This window comes from Malurus melanocephalus, unplaced genomic scaffold (assembly GCF_030028575.1).
Source record: "Malurus melanocephalus ecotype Western Australia unplaced genomic scaffold, MMel_1.1 scaffold_137, whole genome shotgun sequence".
Taxonomy (NCBI): Eukaryota; Metazoa; Chordata; class Aves; order Passeriformes; family Maluridae; genus Malurus; species Malurus melanocephalus.
In genome coordinates this window covers 1,209,613-1,229,272 of record NW_026623369.1, presented here as the reverse complement: position 1 = coordinate 1,229,272, position 19,660 = coordinate 1,209,613, and the positions used below count along the sequence as shown (strand labels likewise).

Genomic DNA, 19,660 nt, shown 5'->3' with positions numbered 1-19,660 from the left:
TGGGATTTGTGTTGGTTCTGAACTTTGCATGTGTGTTTCTCTGCATAACAATTCATTTTGAATCACGCCAAACTTTCCAGACCAGATGTGGATTACGTGTAGATCTGTGGCATGAACATATCTCAGCCCAAGAGTAAGACAACATAATATAATGCATTTATAGGGAATGCATTTTATAAGGAATTTATATGCATACAGTTCCAGGTTGTTGCTAACAACCGGTTTTATTTAAATTATTTATTTCCATCTCCAAGGCATGCCAGAACTAAGCCTTTTTTTTGGAGGGGGTGGTCAGGGGATGGGATCAGGGGGAACCTAATGTAATTCTCTGCCTTTAATGGAGTTAGCCTTGGTAATTTGAAAGCAAATAGCTCTAAGGTCCTGAGATTTACTGCAATTAGTGCTATCTATTAATAGTTAGGAAGTCTTTTGTGTGATGTCATCTGCCACATAAAAGTGAATGCAAATGCAGTTCTRTATGAAGATTGTTGCATTGAACTCATACTTTGCAGCATATCTTGTTTCAGGTATCTATAGTGCTTCTCCCTTATCCCATCAGATTCCTCTGGTGATCTGCATGTGTGAGTGCACACAGGTTGTTGCTGTGTACAGCTATGATGAACAGATGTCTTAGCATTGGTGGGGCTAAACAAACAGCCTATGATTTTTCAAGCATTACATTATCTTGGTTTGTCATATGTAGCTTCAGTGGGTTCTTGTCACCTCTGCTATGAAGGTCCTGCCCTTGGGATTTCAACTTTCTCTCTGCACAATCACTTTGTAGGGGATTAYATCCTACTCTGCCTTTACCTTGTACTTTAATGGTGCAGTTTGGAAATGAATCTGCAATTATCCCTGCATACCATGGGTTTGCTGTCACAGTACRATGATCTCAGGTTGTGTGAATTAAATCTGTTGTGGGTAAAATGAAAGGAAAGCTGCACTGCAGTTGTGTGCTCCAGATGCCGGTAGCATTCAGCCTGTGGGAGCAGTCTAGATTTAGCTGGAAGTAAAGCCCCCAGAGTGCGTTTAATGTGGATACTGGGCGCTCTCTACCATTTGTCACCAGACCTGCTTCCACTGAGCTGCGCTGTTTAATAACATTGGCACAGCTGATAAACAAATTAATTCAAATCTCAAATAGGAGCAGTTTAGCAAAAGAAAGATCATGTTTATAGACTTGTGTTCTTAATAATTTGCCAGACCTGATCAGATTTCTTGTTCAGTCAGTGCAGTATTGTCTCTYCAACCACAGCTGATAGTGGGTACTACACAGGGGAGTGTGAGAAATCCTAATTAGCYTGCCTGGGAAACTTTGTCTAACCCCAAAGAGTCAGAAATTGAATCCTGAAASACGAGGATTTCTGTCTCTTCTGAAATCATCCACAAGGCTGGAGGTACTAGTTATGGTATCATGGCCATTTTTTTGAGGCTTAAAAATGGGTTTGGTGCATTAAACAGATTGGGGTTGACACTGTTCTGAGGTTTGGCTATTGCTTTCAACCATATGAAAGCAAAGAAATGTTCTTGACATAAAACTATGGACAGCTTCCTGGCTTATGTGTAATAAGTTAGGAATCTATTCCAGTAAATAAATGTATTTACTTTCTCCCTAGATCACAAGTTCTCCCTCCCTGGCTGGGTTTGCCATGGTGCTCAGTGAAATACTGAGAGGCTGTACAGTTACAGCTCCGTTAGTTGCTTTGTTTTGCTTTGGCAGTGATGCCAGACAAAATTTACAGTTTGTAATTCATGGACTAACTGCTTTTATTAATAAGAATGTGTTCTGAGTCTGTTCAGGGACAGATTGTACACTGTGCTTGTTCTGTGAGCTGCCCTGTGATCATTATAGCTGTGGGCAGGATCATTTACACCAGCTGCACTGGGCAACTGTCTGCTCTGTGAAATGAGCCATTGTTCTGGATCCCATTAGCTTGTTTATTTCTGCTGTGCTTTGGGTGGGCTGGTCTGCTTGGAGGACCTTTCACTGAACATCAGGGATTACACAGCAAATGATTTGGAGATAGGAAAGTACTTTTAATAATGCTTGACACTGCTGCTTGAATCATTGGGCAAGGCTGTTTGGGAATGCACAAAAATTGGATGAGGCAGGTGATGGCAGGAGCAGTAGCATTTAGTGAAGCCTCATGGATAAGACTGGTGAACCGGGTGGTGGGCACAGGTTCAGCTTGAACTTGTGTCCCCTGCTTATGARCTTGCTGTCTGAGTCTTCCAAGCACAAGCTTTCCTCTGTGTTTACACTGAGCTTTCTAGGGAGCCCATGTTGGGTGGRTATATTACCTTGTAGCATCTTTCCCAGCCTTCTCCAGTAGTAATTGTTCATTCTGGTCCTATTAATCCACACACCAATCACTATGGGTGCCAAAATCTGGGGAATGCTTTGATTTTGGGTTGTGAAGCCTACTTGTGCTGTCTCTGAGGATATTGTTCCTGGTGTCTGTTAAGTCAAACATATTGCACTCTGTCCTTCCAGTTCCTGTGAAGATCCACTTGAGTCTCTTTTGGTGTTTTATGAGGATGTGCTGAGAATGGTGGTACTAGAGGAACCAAAATTGTGATGATTCACTTGCGCACAATTTGTCTCCAGCAAGGACAGAAAAGCAGTAATGTATTTGTAATGGATACAGTTTAATGAATTAAGTAATTTTGTTCTGGTTTCAGGCACTGGAAAGTGATTATGTCAGTGCACACCTTCATCGCTGGATAGACCTTATTTTTGGCCACAAGCAGCATGGCTCAGCTGCAGTGGAGGCAGTTAACACCTATCACCCTTACTTCTATGGAGACAAGATGGACCTCAACAACATTAAAGATCCTCTGATTAAGAGCACCATTCTGGGGTTTATCAGCAACTTTGGACAGATACCAAAGCAGGTACCATTTTATCATGACAGTAGAGAACAGAATCTATCTTGATCTTACAGCATTTTGACTGCAAACCAATAATAGTAACTTAAATCAGAAACATCTGCTGATTTAAACCTGCTGAAAGATGGGTTATAGCCTTTCCCAGATTGTGTTCTACATCARTATGCACCCCACTTTCTAACCGTGCTGCTCCTGTTGTTTGTCATACAGCTCCAGCATCAGCTCGGGGTTCTGCTCCTTCAGTAGTGTCACACAAGTGATCACTAGTCTGGGCATGGTCAGATAAAACCCAGCTCAAAGTCTTACTTATGCTCTTCTTTCTTGTCTGGAATTGCTGGGATTAGCTTTCTGTCTCTGTTAGGAAGGGATGTAGTCTGATGAAAAYATAATAAGGGTAAGATTTTATTTTAATTATGAGGTTCATGTGTGGTAGTCCTGGAGTCTGTGATTGAGGATTTAAGCARGTGTTTCTCCTGCATGATCTTGCAAATAGAGATTTATTTTTCAATGAYATTCCTTTGTTCTAGCTCTTCACGAAACCACATCCATCTAGGAATGCTCAAGGGAAAAGTTCATCAGCCAGAGAGACTGCACTGTTCCTTCACTCAAGTGGAATTCTTCCTCCTCCTGTGAACAGTCTGCAAAATCTGAAGCTCTCACCAGTTACCATAAAAGGTGCTGCAGGGGCTGTGTTCCATTTTCTGATCTAACTAGTACAAAATTTTTGGCTAGGATGAATCTGGGTTTTCAAGAGCACAAAACTAATTGCACAGCTTTGTATGAGTTGGTTAAATCAAGATCCCTTCTGCCAATTGTGATTTATGTACCTGTGTATTAGGAGTGMGCATTGAAAACTTCTTCAAACTTCTGTTTTAGAGTTCGGAACAGATTTTTTTTTTTTTTCAATAAGGCATTACTACCTCTGCATGGATTTATGTGGTCCACTGGAGAGGAGCATTTCCAATATTGTGTCKGGAATCTCAGTCTTAGAGTGGATTTCTGTCTGTGGGCCTGGCCACAGCACTGAGCCCAGATGTGGGACTTGCAGCCTCACCACACAAGGTGGCCAAGGAGAAAAGTTAACATAAATGCTCTAAACCAAACAGAATTAAATGTTTTTTCTGTCTTGCCAGACTATCCCAAGGGAGCTATTGGGCACATTGTTCATACAGAGAAAGGCATTCTGGCTGTTGAAAAAAATAAAATTTTGATTCCTCCTCTTTGGAGCAAAACATTCTGCTGGGGATTTGAAGACTTCACGTGCTGCTTTGGAAACTATGGATCTGACAAGGTAAATAAGAAAAAGTCTAAAAATCCAAGAAACTAATTCTATKTTGTGGTCTTTGACTGCTTTGGGCACCCATTTCAGAGGCTGTTGAAGAGCTGATTTCAGAGGATGCTGTAGAAGACTTTCTCACAGCCWAACTTCTTGAGAAATCTCAAGCTGGATATCCAAGATAGTGCAAAATCATTTTACACTGCTCAAAAACATGCCATTTGCCTCTAAATTATCTCAAATTTTCCATTCAATTATTGTGTTGTCCATCAGTCRTAAGGACAACACAAGGTCTCCTGGTCACTGATTAGAAATTTCATTGTGCAGAAATTTCTGCTGGAATTAGGACAGAACCATCTGTCAATTCCCCTCTGGCTCCAGCATAGTCCAGTGCATTCATTCAAAATAATGAAGCTAGTACTCTTACTTCTTTGTTGTTAAAAATAAATGGTCTATATCATTACACTGCTTGTTAGGGCACTTGACAGGTCTAGCTTCTTCCTCTGCCATAAATACACTGTTTTTTTAATCWGTTTGGGACAATGTTAAGCAAAGACTTCTGAGTTAGCTGGGATGACAGAAGAGCATAACATGTAAATCAGCAAGATACTGACTTGGATATTTGTGCAAGTGGCATCATTATGTTTATACAAACATACCCAAATTCAATGGAAATGAAAAAACCATGAGACGTATTTTAATTTCTGCTCTCTGTATAATAAAATCAGTGCCTAGCAATTCATAGTGTTGCTGCAGGCATAAATTATTTAGTTTGTCATTTCAAAACTCAGGGTGACACTGAGCATAGTGTGATTACAGTCACTATGAGGAATAGTTGGGAGTCCAACTTGAGTTTGCTCTGAGCAGTGCTGGTGKACATGAGCTTATAAGAAACTTTAGTCCCTGTTGTAAGTAGGTAAAGGTTGGTTCTGTCTGTGRTAGGGGTTTTGTAGCTGTGCCATCCATCTCCACCAGAATCAATGGCACCAGAGTGTTGTCCCAGTGTGGGGGAGAGCTAATTCAGAATGTGCCATAGGATGCTTATGTTATAATTGCAGCAATGTGTAATAGATGTGRTATTTCTTTAGACTGACTTAGGTGCTGCTAAGGAATTGCTGAATTGAATTTTGGTCTTTGATTTTTGGCTTTTCAATCAAATAGTAGGAGGATTGCAGGGCCTGGCAGTAACTCTATTAGCAGAGGCCATCACAGCCTGAGCTTTCTTTCTCATCTACATGGAATGTTTTTCTTCTGTTACTGTATGGTGGCAGAATGAGCTTTCCTGAAGTTATGTAGGAAGAGTGGCACAAAAGGAATAGGGTCCCAGGTCTCCTAAGACATAAGACATGGAGCTTTGTTCAGCCTTCCTTTTGGTTTCTGGAAGATGGCACAGCTRCCTGTAGCCACAGCCTGTCTCTATGTTCACAGCTGTGCTCAAATAGAGACTGGTTATGATGAGCTTTTCTTTCCTGGATTTAAAGATATGGAGGCTCAGTTTTGAAAATTGAATCTGCCAMTTGATATTAACAAATACATGGTATCACCAGATGAGCATTTGACTTAAAAATGCTTTCTTGTACAGAATGTGACTACGTTTGAGTGTATGGCAGACTGGGGAAAGTGCCTCTGTGCTGTGTGTCCTTCAGCAACTACCATAATCACATCTGGAACAAGCTCAGTTGTGTGTGTCTGGGAATTTTCCCTGGTCAAGGACAAAGTGAAATGTCTAAATCTGAGACAGGTAAGTACAGTGGCTCTTCTACCATGGAAATTTAATGAAATGCAGAACATTAGGTTTTTATCCCTCAGATGATAGTCAGGAGAAGCACCTTTGGGTGAATCAAGAAGGCAGAAGAAAAACAATAAAAAACAGTATGATGTTACTGTTACCAGGTCAGGAGCTGATAACATGCCCTTATAACAAAAACTTATGAGTATATAAAACTTATAAGCTATGAGTACTGCTTGGTAGATTTTTTTCWCTTTAGAAGCATTTTCAAAGTTTAGCATGGAATTTGTGTTGAAATTAGGGGGRAAACTATTTTAGAGCAGCCTCTCTTCTGAGGTTTAAGATGTTTCCTGCTGTAGAAGACTGAAAGATAAAACAAGGTCTGATTACCTTTTAATCCAGCTGGTTATTATTCCAAAGCAGGACATGAACACAGAAATGGAAGAAATAGCAATAGAGAAAAGCRTAAGTAGTAATTTTCATCAGCATCCAAACGATACCAGTCAGGGGTCAGTTTGAGTTTCAGGCAACTAAAGAAGCTGTCTTTTCTCTGTGATATAATGACTTTCTCTTTAACAATCTAAGTTCAGTTTTGCTGATGTGTTCCGCTGTGATTAATTTGGTATTACCCAAAATCCACAAAGTGGTATGAGATCATGCAATGACAAATTCTGTATTTTTTCCTTTACTTTGCTAGCACAAGTTTTTTTTTTTNTTTTTTTTTTTCTTTATGACTGTCTGGAATGGATGTAAACTTGAACTATGGTTCTAAATGTCTTCCAGTGAATTACTTGCTGCTTTCATGTAATTCACTATTTCATGGTGACTGCTTTTTCTGCTGAAGAAAAGAAATTCCTGAGAGAGTGAGCTTTGCTTAAGAAGAGCTTATGTGCTATAAAGTGGATGCTATTCACTTACCAGCTGTCTCGTGGGACTGACACATTCTGGTTTGGAATGTAGTAAAGTACAGAAACTATATTTCTGCAGAAAAAGTAGCTTTTCTCTCTCTAGTGGGATCTGCTTCCAGAGTTTTGTGGGGCACTAAAGATTGAGCATAATTGCCTCAGTATTGATCTATGCAATTTACTGGCAGAGGGATCTGTACAATCCAGATCCCCAGAATTTCTGGGCCAAATGAAGCACTTGAGCAATGGAATGAGTCCCAAGCTGAAAGCCATCCCTTGCAGTTGCAGGTCACCCTCAGTAATACAGAGCCTGCTGCAGCTCAGCTTCTTCACCAGTGGATTAATGTTTGATTGTGGTTGTCCTGGTGACCTTGGCAAGTGGCAGCACTGTTAGCCAGCAGTTCAGTCTCATGTTCACATGCTGGAAAAGAGGATGAGGTGTGTCCACAAAAGTCATCTGGGACATGGCTCCCCTGCTTCTTGCTGAACTGAGATAGACCCTAAAGATGTGCTAATGACATGGAAAGAAAGCCAGCAAGAAATATGCATTTCCTTTGAAAACCAGCATTGAAACTGGTGGGTCTGATTTTTGCAGTCAGGCAGCTAAAAAATGAGCCCTGTAAGGCTTTTTAGGAAAGCTGTGAAGGATACTTTCTCTGTTGCCCTACAGGTTTTACTGTCATTTGCTGTGTTGTGTAGCAGAAATGTACATTGCTGTCACTTGAGAATGCTGCATTAAACAATTGTCAGCAGTATACTTCAATCCATGCTATTAAATTACCTAAAGTGTGTTTCTTTTTTTAAGAAACTGTTTAAATAAGACTAACTGGGCACTCCTTACATCTCTGAACCTATAAAACAACAAAAAAACAAGAATGTTTTATAATGATGAAAGAGAAAGGAATTTCTATATGGCTTTAAAGCAAGAATTCTCCACAAATGCTGTTTCTCTTCTTAATCAATATTAGAAATGTATTAGTATTTGTTCAGATACACAGAAAGACAAGACTGAGGTGGTCAGTGAAATATACACTAAGTTTTGTTTCCGAAAGTTTTTTAAATATTGAGAAATTTCCAGACTTAATTTTTACTTCAAACTGCATAGTCTGAAGTGATTTTTTTTTCTTGCTGAGCCCAAAGCACTGTCTTAAGATCTGAAGAGTAGGCTAAGTGCCCTGAATCACTGTGTAATTTGGGCAAATCATATAATCTCTTCAACCCTCAGCTTTCTTCAGCTATGAGTGGAGGACAAGGATGCTTTTCTGTAATTTCCTTTGGTACTCCCCACTCCTGCCCTCTTCAGTTCTCCAAAGAATTAATTGGTTGCTTGTTCTTACTGAGCAAATGAGACAGGACCGTGGTTCCCGAGTAAATCAGGCACCATCTGCTGTGGTTTATTGGTTGGTTTTTCCCCACCAGGCTCTGTATGGACACACTCAGGCAGTGACCTGCCTTGCTGCATCTGTAACCTACAGCATCTTTGTGAGTGGATCCGATGACAGAACRTGCATCATCTGGGACCTGAACCAGCTGACGTTCATAAAGCAGCTTCCTGCCCACGAGGAAAGCCTCGCTTCTGTTGCCATCAACAATTCAACAGTAAGATCTTCATTTATCATCTTTCTTCTGATGCATGCATGAACATTTCATGATAATTTAATGGGTKCTTTTCCCAACATAAAAACATCCTGAGAGTCTGATACATTGATTTTTTTTTCTTTCTACAGAGATTGCTAATAGTGTTCTTAATGATGAGAGGCGAGCACTAAAAGCAGCATCTTAGACTGAGTAGCTAAGTAGAAGCATCTTTGGATAGATAGAGAGCAGGATTAAACAACTTTTAGTTTACAGAGCATGAAGTATTACCCTAGTATCTCCTGGGTTTGGCTGACCCCATAACCTTGTTGCCCCTGCTATTTCATTAATTTCTCCTGACATTCATGCAGCAGAGCCACATCTGAGCTGCACATTCATGAAGCTGAAACATGTTAGACTGCAGTCTGCCACCTCAGCTGACAATTGCCTTACACCTTTGCAGTGATAATGTTGGCCTTTTCCTTTCCCTTCTGCTCTCAGGGGTGGGGAAACTCCTGATAGCAGTGGGRATAAATCTCTTGAGGTCTGTGTCTGGCCAGAATTGCATGCATATTTATAGGAAAATATTCTGTATTGGGTTTTACTGTAAACATCCTGGATAAGATTTTGCCCCCCAACCTTTTACCTCCCAAGAATGTTGCTTTCATATTTGTATTTTCTCTCTCTGCTAATATACTAAAGAAGGGTTTCAGCTGCTCAGACAATTCAAGGTTGAATCCTGTCCTGGATATTTTACAAAGGCAAAATTGAATTCATAGCAGTAAGAAACCAGGCAGATATTCTCTACTTAGTCCATGCCAAAACATTCATCTCATATCAGAGCTTTATTAACCATGCAGTCTAATGGCCAGCAATTTGAGGGAGGGAATTAAGAAGTCTGTTTAGTGCCTGCTCAGCTCCCACTCCTAGCAGTTCTGGTTAGGGGAAAATGACCAGTGGCCTCAGCAGGCAGTTCAGAATATCTTGGTGGTCCCTTATGGAGTGAGCTGAAGCAGTGCCAAGCATTCAGAAATGAGGGGATGGGCTGGCACAGAACTGCTCGAGATCCCAAGGGGGCAAAGTTCTCTCCTTTTCATGTATCAGCCAGYACAGGAGCCTTTTCATTCTATATTTGATCTCCTGGAGCTGTCCAAATCTGAGATGATCTGAGCCAGGAAGAGCCTGGTAACTGATCCAAATGACTGATCTCCAGTTTATTGGAGTGCAAATGGTTAAACTGATTGGATAATAGTCTACAGAAACGTTCATTTAAAAGAGAAAAAAAAATTGGAAAAGTGTAACTGAAGCTTCAAGGAGAAAAAAATTAATTGGTCCACATCTCATGGATGAAAAAAWTCTTTTTGATGTTAGCAAAACAGAACACTTAATTCTGAAATGTAATTTTTGTTTAATTCTTCTCTACATATTTATGTATTGCTATGTTAAAATAGAAACAAAATGTTTCCATTTCCATTGTGCTAAATTATTTTGATTGACACAAAATCACATGATAGGTAGCAAGGGCCTTTTTCCTAAAAAAATTCAAAATTATTCAAAGTAAAGTTTTGAAGGAGAAAAAATTCTGTGAAGAACCCTATACAGCTCTTCATTATGTGATTATTGAATTCGCTTGAGCATCTAGAAGTTCCATCTATAGAAGCAAACCTCATGGTGTTTGTGTCATGTAAAAACAAAACAAGAATTGTTCCAAAAAGTTTATAAACTAGGGAGGATTGTAAAAGCTTGTTCCAACTAATTATTTCAGTTAGTTTTAAATCCCTGGTCTAGACCTGAAAAGCACTGTAGATCATTGCCAAATGCCTGGACATCATGTACTCTCATGCAGATAAGGTAGCTGAAATTTAATCTCTTGAATTATTGGCAGCTCTGTTTTGAACATGCCATCATTTTTTATCTCCAGAATTCTGCCCAACAGTGTGAAGAGCTCTGGCCCCRAATGAGGTAGGGGTGAAGTAAGGTGTTAGTTGACTTAAACCAGATGCATACTGCTAATTTAAGGGCACGCTGTCCTTTGCCAGAATCAGATGACTTTGCTGATGAGGTTTTATGTAGCTGATTCTTAGCATGGATCAAGAGTGGAAAAGTTATGTAGAATTTCAAATAATAACTTGGTCAAAATGCAGTTTGATTGGATCATTTACAGTTGCAGCACTGGCTCTTGGTTCTGTGGGTTTTCCTAAGGGATTGTGTGTGCCTTTGCTCCTTAGAAGCAGTCTGGTAAGGCTGCACCTGCATGGAGTGGAGAGGAGAGGTTCAGTGCAAAGGATGCTCTCTGCATCAGCAGTACAGGTCACTGGATGTGGAGCTGGTCATTGGTCCAACGCAAAACGCAGTGCAAAAATGCGATGACAGGGAGCTCCCTGTGAGGGGCAGAGGAGGATTGTGAAATCACCAAAGGCTTCACAGCTAAGCAGGTGAACACCACGTCCTTGTTTCAGAGAATGCTTGTTTGTAAAACCAGTGAGAGCTCCAGTCCTGGCCCAGAACCTTTGCTAGGCATTGCTTGTGCACAGCCCCCGTTCCTGGCAGTAGCGAGGTCAGTCTGTCTGCTTTTTTTACTATAATCCTGGATTTTGTGGAAAACGGAACATTTCTGTAAATATTTTAATTTTACAATGTGCAAAAAAACTCGATTTTGCATTGTCATCTAAATCTGATACAGTTGTTTCAGGTTTTTATAATGTAAAAATGTCAGAATTTTTCATGGAAAAAGAAAGTAAGTTTTTACTTTGGTTTATATCATCTGCCTAGAAGAAAAACAGTCAGAATTTAAATCAGAGCAAGTGAGCAATTTCTAATCAGCATTTAAAAGTTATGAGGAGGTTGAGTGCAGGAGTTTGGGACATTGCCTTTGCTCTGTTACAGGGTGATATTATCTCTTGTGCTGGATCTTACCTGTACCTRTGGACAGTCAATGGGCAGCTGCTTGCGAGCATCAGCACTGCCTGCAGCCCCAGCTGCCACATCGTTTGCTGCTGCTTTGCTGAAGTGATGGACTGGGACACACGAAGCATCATCATCACAGGAAGCACAGATGGAGTGGTGAGGGTAGGTGGATGGGACAGAGGAAAAGGAATCCTCACTCACTGTAGACTGGAGCTAGAGTTTTGTATTCTAAATGGAGGGACAGAGCTACTAAAAGCCCATGCCACTTTCTTAACAGTGCAACACAGGGCAGGAAATGAAAATCAGAGTGAAATATTTGTTTCCTGTCAACTTTTACCCACCCGAGCAGAGGACTTTTTGCCATTCAGGGTGAATTTTGAAAATATACTTTCCATTCTGGGATGATTCTGAAAGCAAAAATTCCTCAGGAATATACTTGAGTTCACAGGTCAGTTAATTAAGTTATACTTCCTCATGAGTAGGAATTCACTGCTGATTCTGCCTCCAGTCTGGTAGGAGAGCTTCCTGGGTTACTGATRTTTTTGATAGCATGTCAGTTTTGCAGCCCCACCAGCTCCCTGAATAGATTCCTCCAGAGTGACACCCTGCAGCACAGTGACAGAGAGGGAGACAATTTCAAAATCCTATTCTGGTGTTAGAAGTCCAATTTCCACCCATAGCTGGGAAGGAGCTGAATCTCTCTCTCATTGCTACAACCCATGCTTTTTCCATTTTTACCCCCTCACTGGCACAGCTGTGGAAGACCAAATACACCAATAGCCCAGAGCAAGGTGCTGGACTGAGAGCGCAGAGCGGCGYGACGGAAGAGCCGGGTGGCACAGGTATGAGCCCAGGGTGAGCTGTGATCTGCAGAGTGACCCACTGCTGCAAGCCTTTGGGCTTTGGGTGTGAGGAAGAAGAGGGGAGATGAGCACAGTGGTGTGAAGGGGAGATGGTATGGGCAACTGATGTAGAGTTACTGTGACCGACAGCAGCAGTGTGGTGGCAGCTGCCCCACCTTGGAGAGAGAGAGCACACCTGAGCCAGCCATCTCACAGGCACATCGTGCCTGGACRGGGCTGAAAGCTTCTTCACAGGCTGTGTCATGGGTCCTGCCAACCTTGGAAAACTACCTTTCTACATCAAGAAACCAAGGATGGGAATAGTCCGGGCTCCAGAAAGTCCACTGCCTTGGCACCTCTGCTGATGGCCTGTACTAAAGTATCCTGGCATCATGTCAGAGTGGGCAGTGCCAGATCTTGCTCTGGGATGGAACAGAGAAGTTTGTTGTCTTTGTCACCTTAAAAGAGGTCAGAGGTCCTTCAAGCTGGTGGGAGGCCAACYGGAGGCCCTAATGCTTGGAGCTGTTTATTCAAGGCTGTGTGCAGCTGAAGCTGATACCATGGAGTTCTCACATGCTGAGGTTAATAAGATCGTGGGACTGTGGTGCTGACTGGTACTAAAAAAACAACTCAACCTCATTTCTCTGTTCTAACAAATACAGGAGCTGAAACCTGTCAGAAAGCTTTAAAGGCACATCCTAAATAGCACTGCTTTCTTCTTTTCCCAGCGCTTTTTCTAGGGGAAAGGAATTGTGGTGTCATTATGTATAATTTAYACCACTTATTTGCTGTGGTCCTCATTACAGAAATTTTCTGTTTCTTCAATTTTAGGCGTGCAATTTGCATAAATATAGAGCTACAGATGTAACATCTACAAAAAAAAAGAAGATATTATACAGTAATTGGGCATTACCATAGAGATCTTCAGAAGTGCTCTTCATGGAACTTGGCATCAACATTACTTAGATTGCTATGTGAAAGTATTTCCAATATGCCTCTGTATATATAGTGGCTAAACCAGATGCTTATCAAACCTTTTTTCATGTCTCAGAGTAGCCAGAAGCAGATGCTTCAGGGAAGGTGCAAGAACACCCGAGATGCCAATGTGAGATAGTGTGTCTGTGGTAGCTTCATATTTGTTTTTGTTCTCATCTCCAATTGAGGATTGCTTTATYAATAAGTCAAAGCAAGACTTAACATTCTTTCCAAAATCCCTGTGGTATTCTATAGTCATTTTGTGGATTATCTTTGCCTGTAGAAAAACCTCCTTTGATTTAAGAATTTCTGAAATTCTTGTCCATAACTTCCTGTGGCAGGTCTTTCCAGGCATAATTGCATATGCATGTTTTTGAACAGGCTGATATTTTAGCTAATTGTAAAATATGTATCTTAAGCAGCTTTTTAAATGAGGATTTAAAAGCTGTCCATGGGAGCACAGCAGAACACTTTTGTTTGTGGTTTTTTCCAAGAGGACTGTGGGAGCTGTGTGCTGACCACAGGTATCTGGTGATGTGTAGAGACACGCACCTGTTTGCACATGAACACAAATCTACGTGTTTTCAGTTGAATACAGGAATGGCATTCTTTAATAAAGAGTTGAGAGGTGTAACCAAAGCAGGGTCATACTCCCTTAATCTATTCAGATGACTTCAGAATTATTTTAAATGACCAAATTTTCCCACATCTCCTTCTGTACACTAAAGAAAATAAAATTAATACAAAACATAGTCATTAAAAAGACCAGCGTAACTGTGATTGAGTTACGTTGTTAGGTGTGTGCGTGTATGTATGTGTGTCTATGTGAAATGTTCACACATTTAATTATTGGTTTTGTTATGAGCAGATTTAGATAAGTTGATAATACCAGGGCTTTATGTAATTTCTTTTTACTAGGCAATTATGGGCTGTATTATATCCTGGCAGCAAAGTATTGTGGGGCATCTTATTAAGCACAGAGCCAGTGAAAACTGATGAACAATTTTGCTGAACTAGGCATGCAATTTAGAAAGCAATAATACACAAATCCAATTTAGCACACAATTGATACAGCCGCACGTCAGCACATGTAACTATCATAGCCACAAATTAAATTGGGATGGGCCTATTTTGCAACAGCACAGGCCAAGATTAAATATATTTGTTCTCAACTTAACAACTTGCTGACCGTAAATAATAACAATCCCATCCATGCTGCCCCCCAGATGCTTCCTAAATATTTTTTTAAACCTCACAACAGGTAACAAGTGTGGAAAACATCTTGTTCTCTGTCGGGAACTGAATCCCAGCCTTGCCCTGACTGGCAAAGCAAGTCGGACGAGCCCAGCGGTGACGGCGCTGGCCGTGTCCAGGTATGGCCATTCCCGACACTGCTGGGGAGGGGCCCCGTGGGCTGGGACTGGGGTTGAGTTCCTGCTTTTGGTTTGGGGGCTGTGGGAGCTCAGTTGAGCCTCTCATAGCTAAACACAGCCCCTCAAGGCTGGCCCAGCTAGGTACATTAATGAAGGATGTGGGGTAGTCATTGGACAGGTAGGAGATGAGCCAGGAGCAATAGTAGGTTTTGTCCAGAATAGCTGTAGAACTCAGTAGCTGCTGCACCATCTCTACAATACAGAAATAAGTCCTATCCTGGGAGTTGCTGGAGACATTATCCCCTTAAAATGTGAACAAGAAGTTTTTGGCCAAAGGRCGATGTTGTTCAACTCCACCCAGTGTGCACAGCCAGCAGTATTTCAGTTTACTCAAGCATCCTCCTGCAGTCATCTGGCTGTAATATTTGTTGTTCTATGCCAGAATGTTACGATATTCTGTAAACCAGTTACTATCTCTTTCTCTGAAAGTGTTGAAATTCTGACAGTTGATAAAAYGTGCCTGCATTCTGCATGCTCAGCTTTGGAGCACTTAGTGTGATGTTGATGTGCATTGAAAGGGGGAATGTTTGGGGTGAGGGTTAGTTTCATTAGTGTTGGTGGCACTGCATGCAGCAGGGATTTCATTGGCTGAAGCCATGACATTGTGCTAACRAGTCTGAATTCTGAATCTGGACAGCAGATTATGTAACATCCATAGAATCTCAGAGAAGAGTAAGAGCTTCTGATCCACTTAGATTGTCCGCAAGTAACCCACTGAACTCCAGAAAAGCTTTCACACAATCCTAAGCTCAGTCTTTGAAGTATCAGACTTTGAATATTCTCTAACATGGGTTTTCAATTTTAAGTTTAAAGATAATGTACACCCCTGAATGTTACATCCTCCTAATTGCTGCACATACTGAAAAAAAGCCATGGACCTCTTTATGTCTTGCTCTTAAACCAGGTTTCCTTTGTATTTTTCTTTCTTTTCTTTTCTTTCTTTCTCAAGAAATTCCTCCAAACTCCTGGTTGGTGATGACTGGGGAAGAATCTGCTGCTGGTCTGTGGATGGGTAGGAAGAAATAGCCAAGAGCTCTTATTATTTCAAACTTTTGGATGGAGAGAAAAATTACTCTTCAGAGCATGAAAGAATCAGAGAAACTGGAAGCCTCTGGTTGGRGACTGAATCTCAAAGGAGTTGTTGGACTGACTCTGCAGTCAAGTCTAATTTAAATTATACACAGAACCCCAAAGTTGTGAGCGAAACTGACAGATACGTGCATAGACAAGATTTTGTAGTATTTGTTTTGAGAAAAYTTTTGTATTTAAAATGTTATTTTAGATATTGAATTTGACATAATACATTGTATTTCACAAATATTATCTAGCAAATAAATCTGCCTTTTTTATGCCAAAGAGCAGTGTAGCTTAATAACAACATACTGTGTTTTTAATATCATGAGATGAGAAATACTCAGGCTTCAAACAGGTGTCATGTGAGTATGTTGCAGTATTTTTGTTCTTCAAGCACATGCAAGAATATTAATATCTCCATTCTTCCACTTCCTTCCTCCCTGAATCTCAGTTAAAATGTATGCATGCCTTTTGAAAAGCTATTTTGTTTGCAAAGTGCAGGTTGGAATTCCCAGGCTGATGCTGGTGCYTTTATCCAACCCCACTGTGAACATGTGTTATGGTGCAATGTTTCCTAATCTCTGACTTTTTATTTTATAGTAAGGCAGGCAAATGTATGGAATGGGTGAGGAGATCTGACACAGCWGGCCAACATAATCATTCACTTTTCTCCTTCTCTGTCTTCTTTCCTAACATTGTCCCTATACTCTCTAGATCAGTGTATTAGGGATACTTCAGGATTTTCCTCCACAATCACCCTGTATGGTAGAAGTGAGTATTTGTAGTAAAAGAAGGCTGAAACCATTCTGTAATAAATTCAAGTGCCATTTGTGTCCCYAGTGGGGATGGAAAAACTGTGAAAAATCAGCCTCTTTAACATTTTAGCATAATTAGAAGGAGCTAAATTGATAACTCCCTCTCCCTTCTGCTCCTCCTTGACCCGGTGAAGAGATTGAATATCTTACCTCGCATACAGAAGGGCTGAGTTGCCACACAGGCAGAGCAGCTTCCTGAACACACAGACTGGATCAAGCAAGGAAGAACACAAATACTTTTAGTACAACTCCATTGTTACTGTAAGTGGACCAGCGTGAATACCAACAGAGTGTTATAATTATCTCAGAACCAACTTTTGCACAGGGTAAGTAGCTCAGGGTGAGAATTATCCTTAAAAAAAATCCAATCCCATTAGGATAAGAAATGCAGAAATAAGTTTTAACTCTGCCCTATAGGGAAATGAGGAAGAGAAATGTGGAACAACAAAACCTTTATGTGACTTTAAAAACCAGTTTAATCTAATTGAGTACCATAACCCCTAAAATACCTTAATTACACTTATTTGATTATTGCACAAACTATTTTGCTTTCTTGTTCAGCAACAGAAGTCTTTATACGTATTACAGTGAGCATAAGTAGTGCCTGATCTCAAGCATTCTGCTGGCTAGTTAACACTCATGAAGCAATATTTGCCTGTGCACTGCAGGGCCTTTGCATCCTCATAAAAAAGAATTTCCTCAAACCTTTTTTAAGAAATCTATGCAAAGCAATCTGTAATTCCTGCAGGAAAATTTTCCCTGTGGTTGTCACTATGTGCTACTCTTYCCAATACAGGGATCAGTTGTTGCATTACTGGTGTCACTGTTTAGACATGTGCATGGCAGTTACTGTCATTGAAGTCAGCCAGGCTGAAGGTGGTATGGGAGAGCGTACAGGGTGGTGTAATTCCTGTGGAGGAATGCCAACTCTCCCTCTACTTTTTGCCTTATGGACAGGTTGTCAGAGCTCTTCCAAGTGTCAGGATGCTCCTGAAAACTTGCCACACAAAACTTTTAAAAGGGCTGTCTAAAAGGACTCACTTTCATTCCCTGCACTGGAGTTAAGTGTCTTATGGCAGTAGGGTACCCAGAAGCAGGCAGCCTTCAGCTGTACATTGGATTATCAGTGACCATGAGTAATATTTGCTGTAATGAGTACAAATGTAGTCCTTGTGGTGTGGCAGCGGTGCTCTGTTCAGCAATCACTTGATGTGTTTCATATTCAAGTGTTGCAACTCGATGCATGTGGGGCCCTTGGTGTAGAGCAGTCMCTGGGGCAACAGCAGCATGGGAACTTGCCATGTTTCAGGTCAGAAATTGTCTCCTTCTTCCGTTTGGACAGGAGACTCTCAGGACTTTGTTTCTCCCTTGCAGAAATGCTTCCAGGCCAAGAGGGACAGCAAAAACTCCCATATCTACTCCAATTTTGGTGGGAGGCTCAGCTCTCCTGAGGAAAGCACATGGATTAAGCCACAGGAATTAATAGTGAGAGTGCTCTTTAGCCCCTCCATTGCTCAGTCCATTCCCTACCAYCTCCTGGCTGTGGCATCTCCAGTGGAGAAGAGGTGGTAAGTTACATTTCCTCAGCCAGTGTCCGTGTCTTTATACTCCTTATTTTTCTGCACTCTCACTGTGGACTGACCAAAATCAAATGCAGTCAAAGTGCAATCATTTCAGTTGCCACCTTRACTGACACAGTTGCAGGGTACCAGATCTACTAAGCAAGTAAAAAGGCGTATCTTTGACAGTGGGACCGTGGATGTTGTGAACAAGAAACTCAGTAGTGTTCCAAAAATGACCAGAGCTGCTGCCAGACTATGAGATTATTTGGTTGGGMAGCTGAAATCCTGATTTGCTCCAAAGGCTTTGCTTGTCTGGCAGGCTGACTTCAGCCAGCATTTGTTGGCTTTGGTTGTGTAAGGACTCATTTGCACCTTGTTGGGAATAGCAGCCTGTGGTGTTCATGGGGGAAGCTCTGGGCTCTTTGGAGCCTGATTAGGAGCTGAATATATACTCCATATCTGGGCTCTATATTTACAGGCCCTTCTCTGTGGAAGTGCTGGGACTCTGATAAGTGGGAGGAGGCCTGCTAGAAATCTACTGAAGCAGCTCTAATTGAACCAAATAGACCAGTTCAGTAGAGTAGAAAATAGTCCTTATATATCTACGCGAAGAAGATAATGACCTTTTAAATAACAGAAGCAATTTTATTTCAATACCCCAATTACTCTGAACTCTCAAATGTCAAAGAGCCAAGCACTTTCAAAATAACTTAATTTAGACATTTATAGCACTTAGACACTGCTGGTTTCTTATCTAACCTAATTATGGGTTGTACAGGAAATTTCAAAGCACCCCAATTAGTGTTATTTTTTATAGTGATACATAGGAGTSGCCTTTGCCATTTGCCGTCATCATGTGCATGGTGATTTACTAATTTTGGCTTTTGTGTTGCTTCCTCTTCTGTCCTCTGGTTGCTCTTTGAGAACAAGCAAGGAGGAAGCAGACGTAGAAGTGAGCATAGCTATGTTTGCCTGAGAGATTTGAAGGGTATTATTTTCCTCTGAGAACAGAGTACAGCTGCAAAGCAGGACAATTTAAGATGAAGAGGTGCCATGTAGAAAATAATGGCTGGCTGGCAAAATTGTTGACCTTCCTCTGATCTGAGTACTGAGACCATGACTCTTGACTTTTCTTACTCAATGCCCACCTAGATTTAATCATGTCAGATCACTCGTTGGAGAAAGAAAACCATCATCTTGCAATCARTTGCACATCTGTAAGTATCAAAGCAACCCACTGAAAGACTGCAGAGAAGAAAATTTCACTGAGTATAAAATGCTTTAGTGTGAGAAATGCAGAATAAATGGATTTAGCTCCTTCTAACAGGAACTCCAAGGCCAACTTAATGTCTGGCCTAACTCTCTCTGGCTTCAGCCCCACAAGACTAATTCAGGGGAAAGAGATGTGTGAAGTTACTTAACTGCCTGAAAAATCCCTTCACTGACAGTGCTGAGCAGTTTCCATTCCAGTTCCTACACATAGCAGGCAGAATCCAAGGTGGAGGAAATGGTGCAGCACCACGGAGCAGTATTCAGTGACTTCTTGTTTGCTTTCATGGTAAGGGAGGACATGCATCCAGTTACTGTTTGAAAGTGGCAGCTGTAACCCATCCCCATGTGGGTTTTTGCTCTGTATAGTTTGTGTCATGTCTTTGTTCTGYGCTGTGCTCCTTCACCC

General features: G+C 41.2%; 1 protein-coding gene across 1 annotated transcript in view; it reads left to right on the top strand.

The window, feature by feature from the left end:
• Nucleotides 1-16,100, top strand: part of WDFY4 (WDFY family member 4) — a 111,070-nt gene extending 94,970 nt beyond the window's left edge. The window contains exons 54-62 of the mRNA XM_057370989.1: nucleotides 2,683-2,895; nucleotides 3,417-3,564; nucleotides 4,023-4,180; nucleotides 5,748-5,906; nucleotides 8,219-8,398; nucleotides 11,261-11,443; nucleotides 12,036-12,123; nucleotides 14,360-14,471; nucleotides 15,481-16,100. Of these exons, the coding sequence (XP_057226972.1) occupies nucleotides 2,683-2,895; nucleotides 3,417-3,564; nucleotides 4,023-4,180; nucleotides 5,748-5,906; nucleotides 8,219-8,398; nucleotides 11,261-11,443; nucleotides 12,036-12,123; nucleotides 14,360-14,471; nucleotides 15,481-15,547 (1,308 nt within the window). The 3' untranslated portion in view covers nucleotides 15,548-16,100. The remainder of the gene's footprint in view (nucleotides 1-2,682; nucleotides 2,896-3,416; nucleotides 3,565-4,022; nucleotides 4,181-5,747; nucleotides 5,907-8,218; nucleotides 8,399-11,260; nucleotides 11,444-12,035; nucleotides 12,124-14,359; nucleotides 14,472-15,480) is intronic.
• Nucleotides 16,101-19,660: the final 3,560 nt, after the last annotated feature.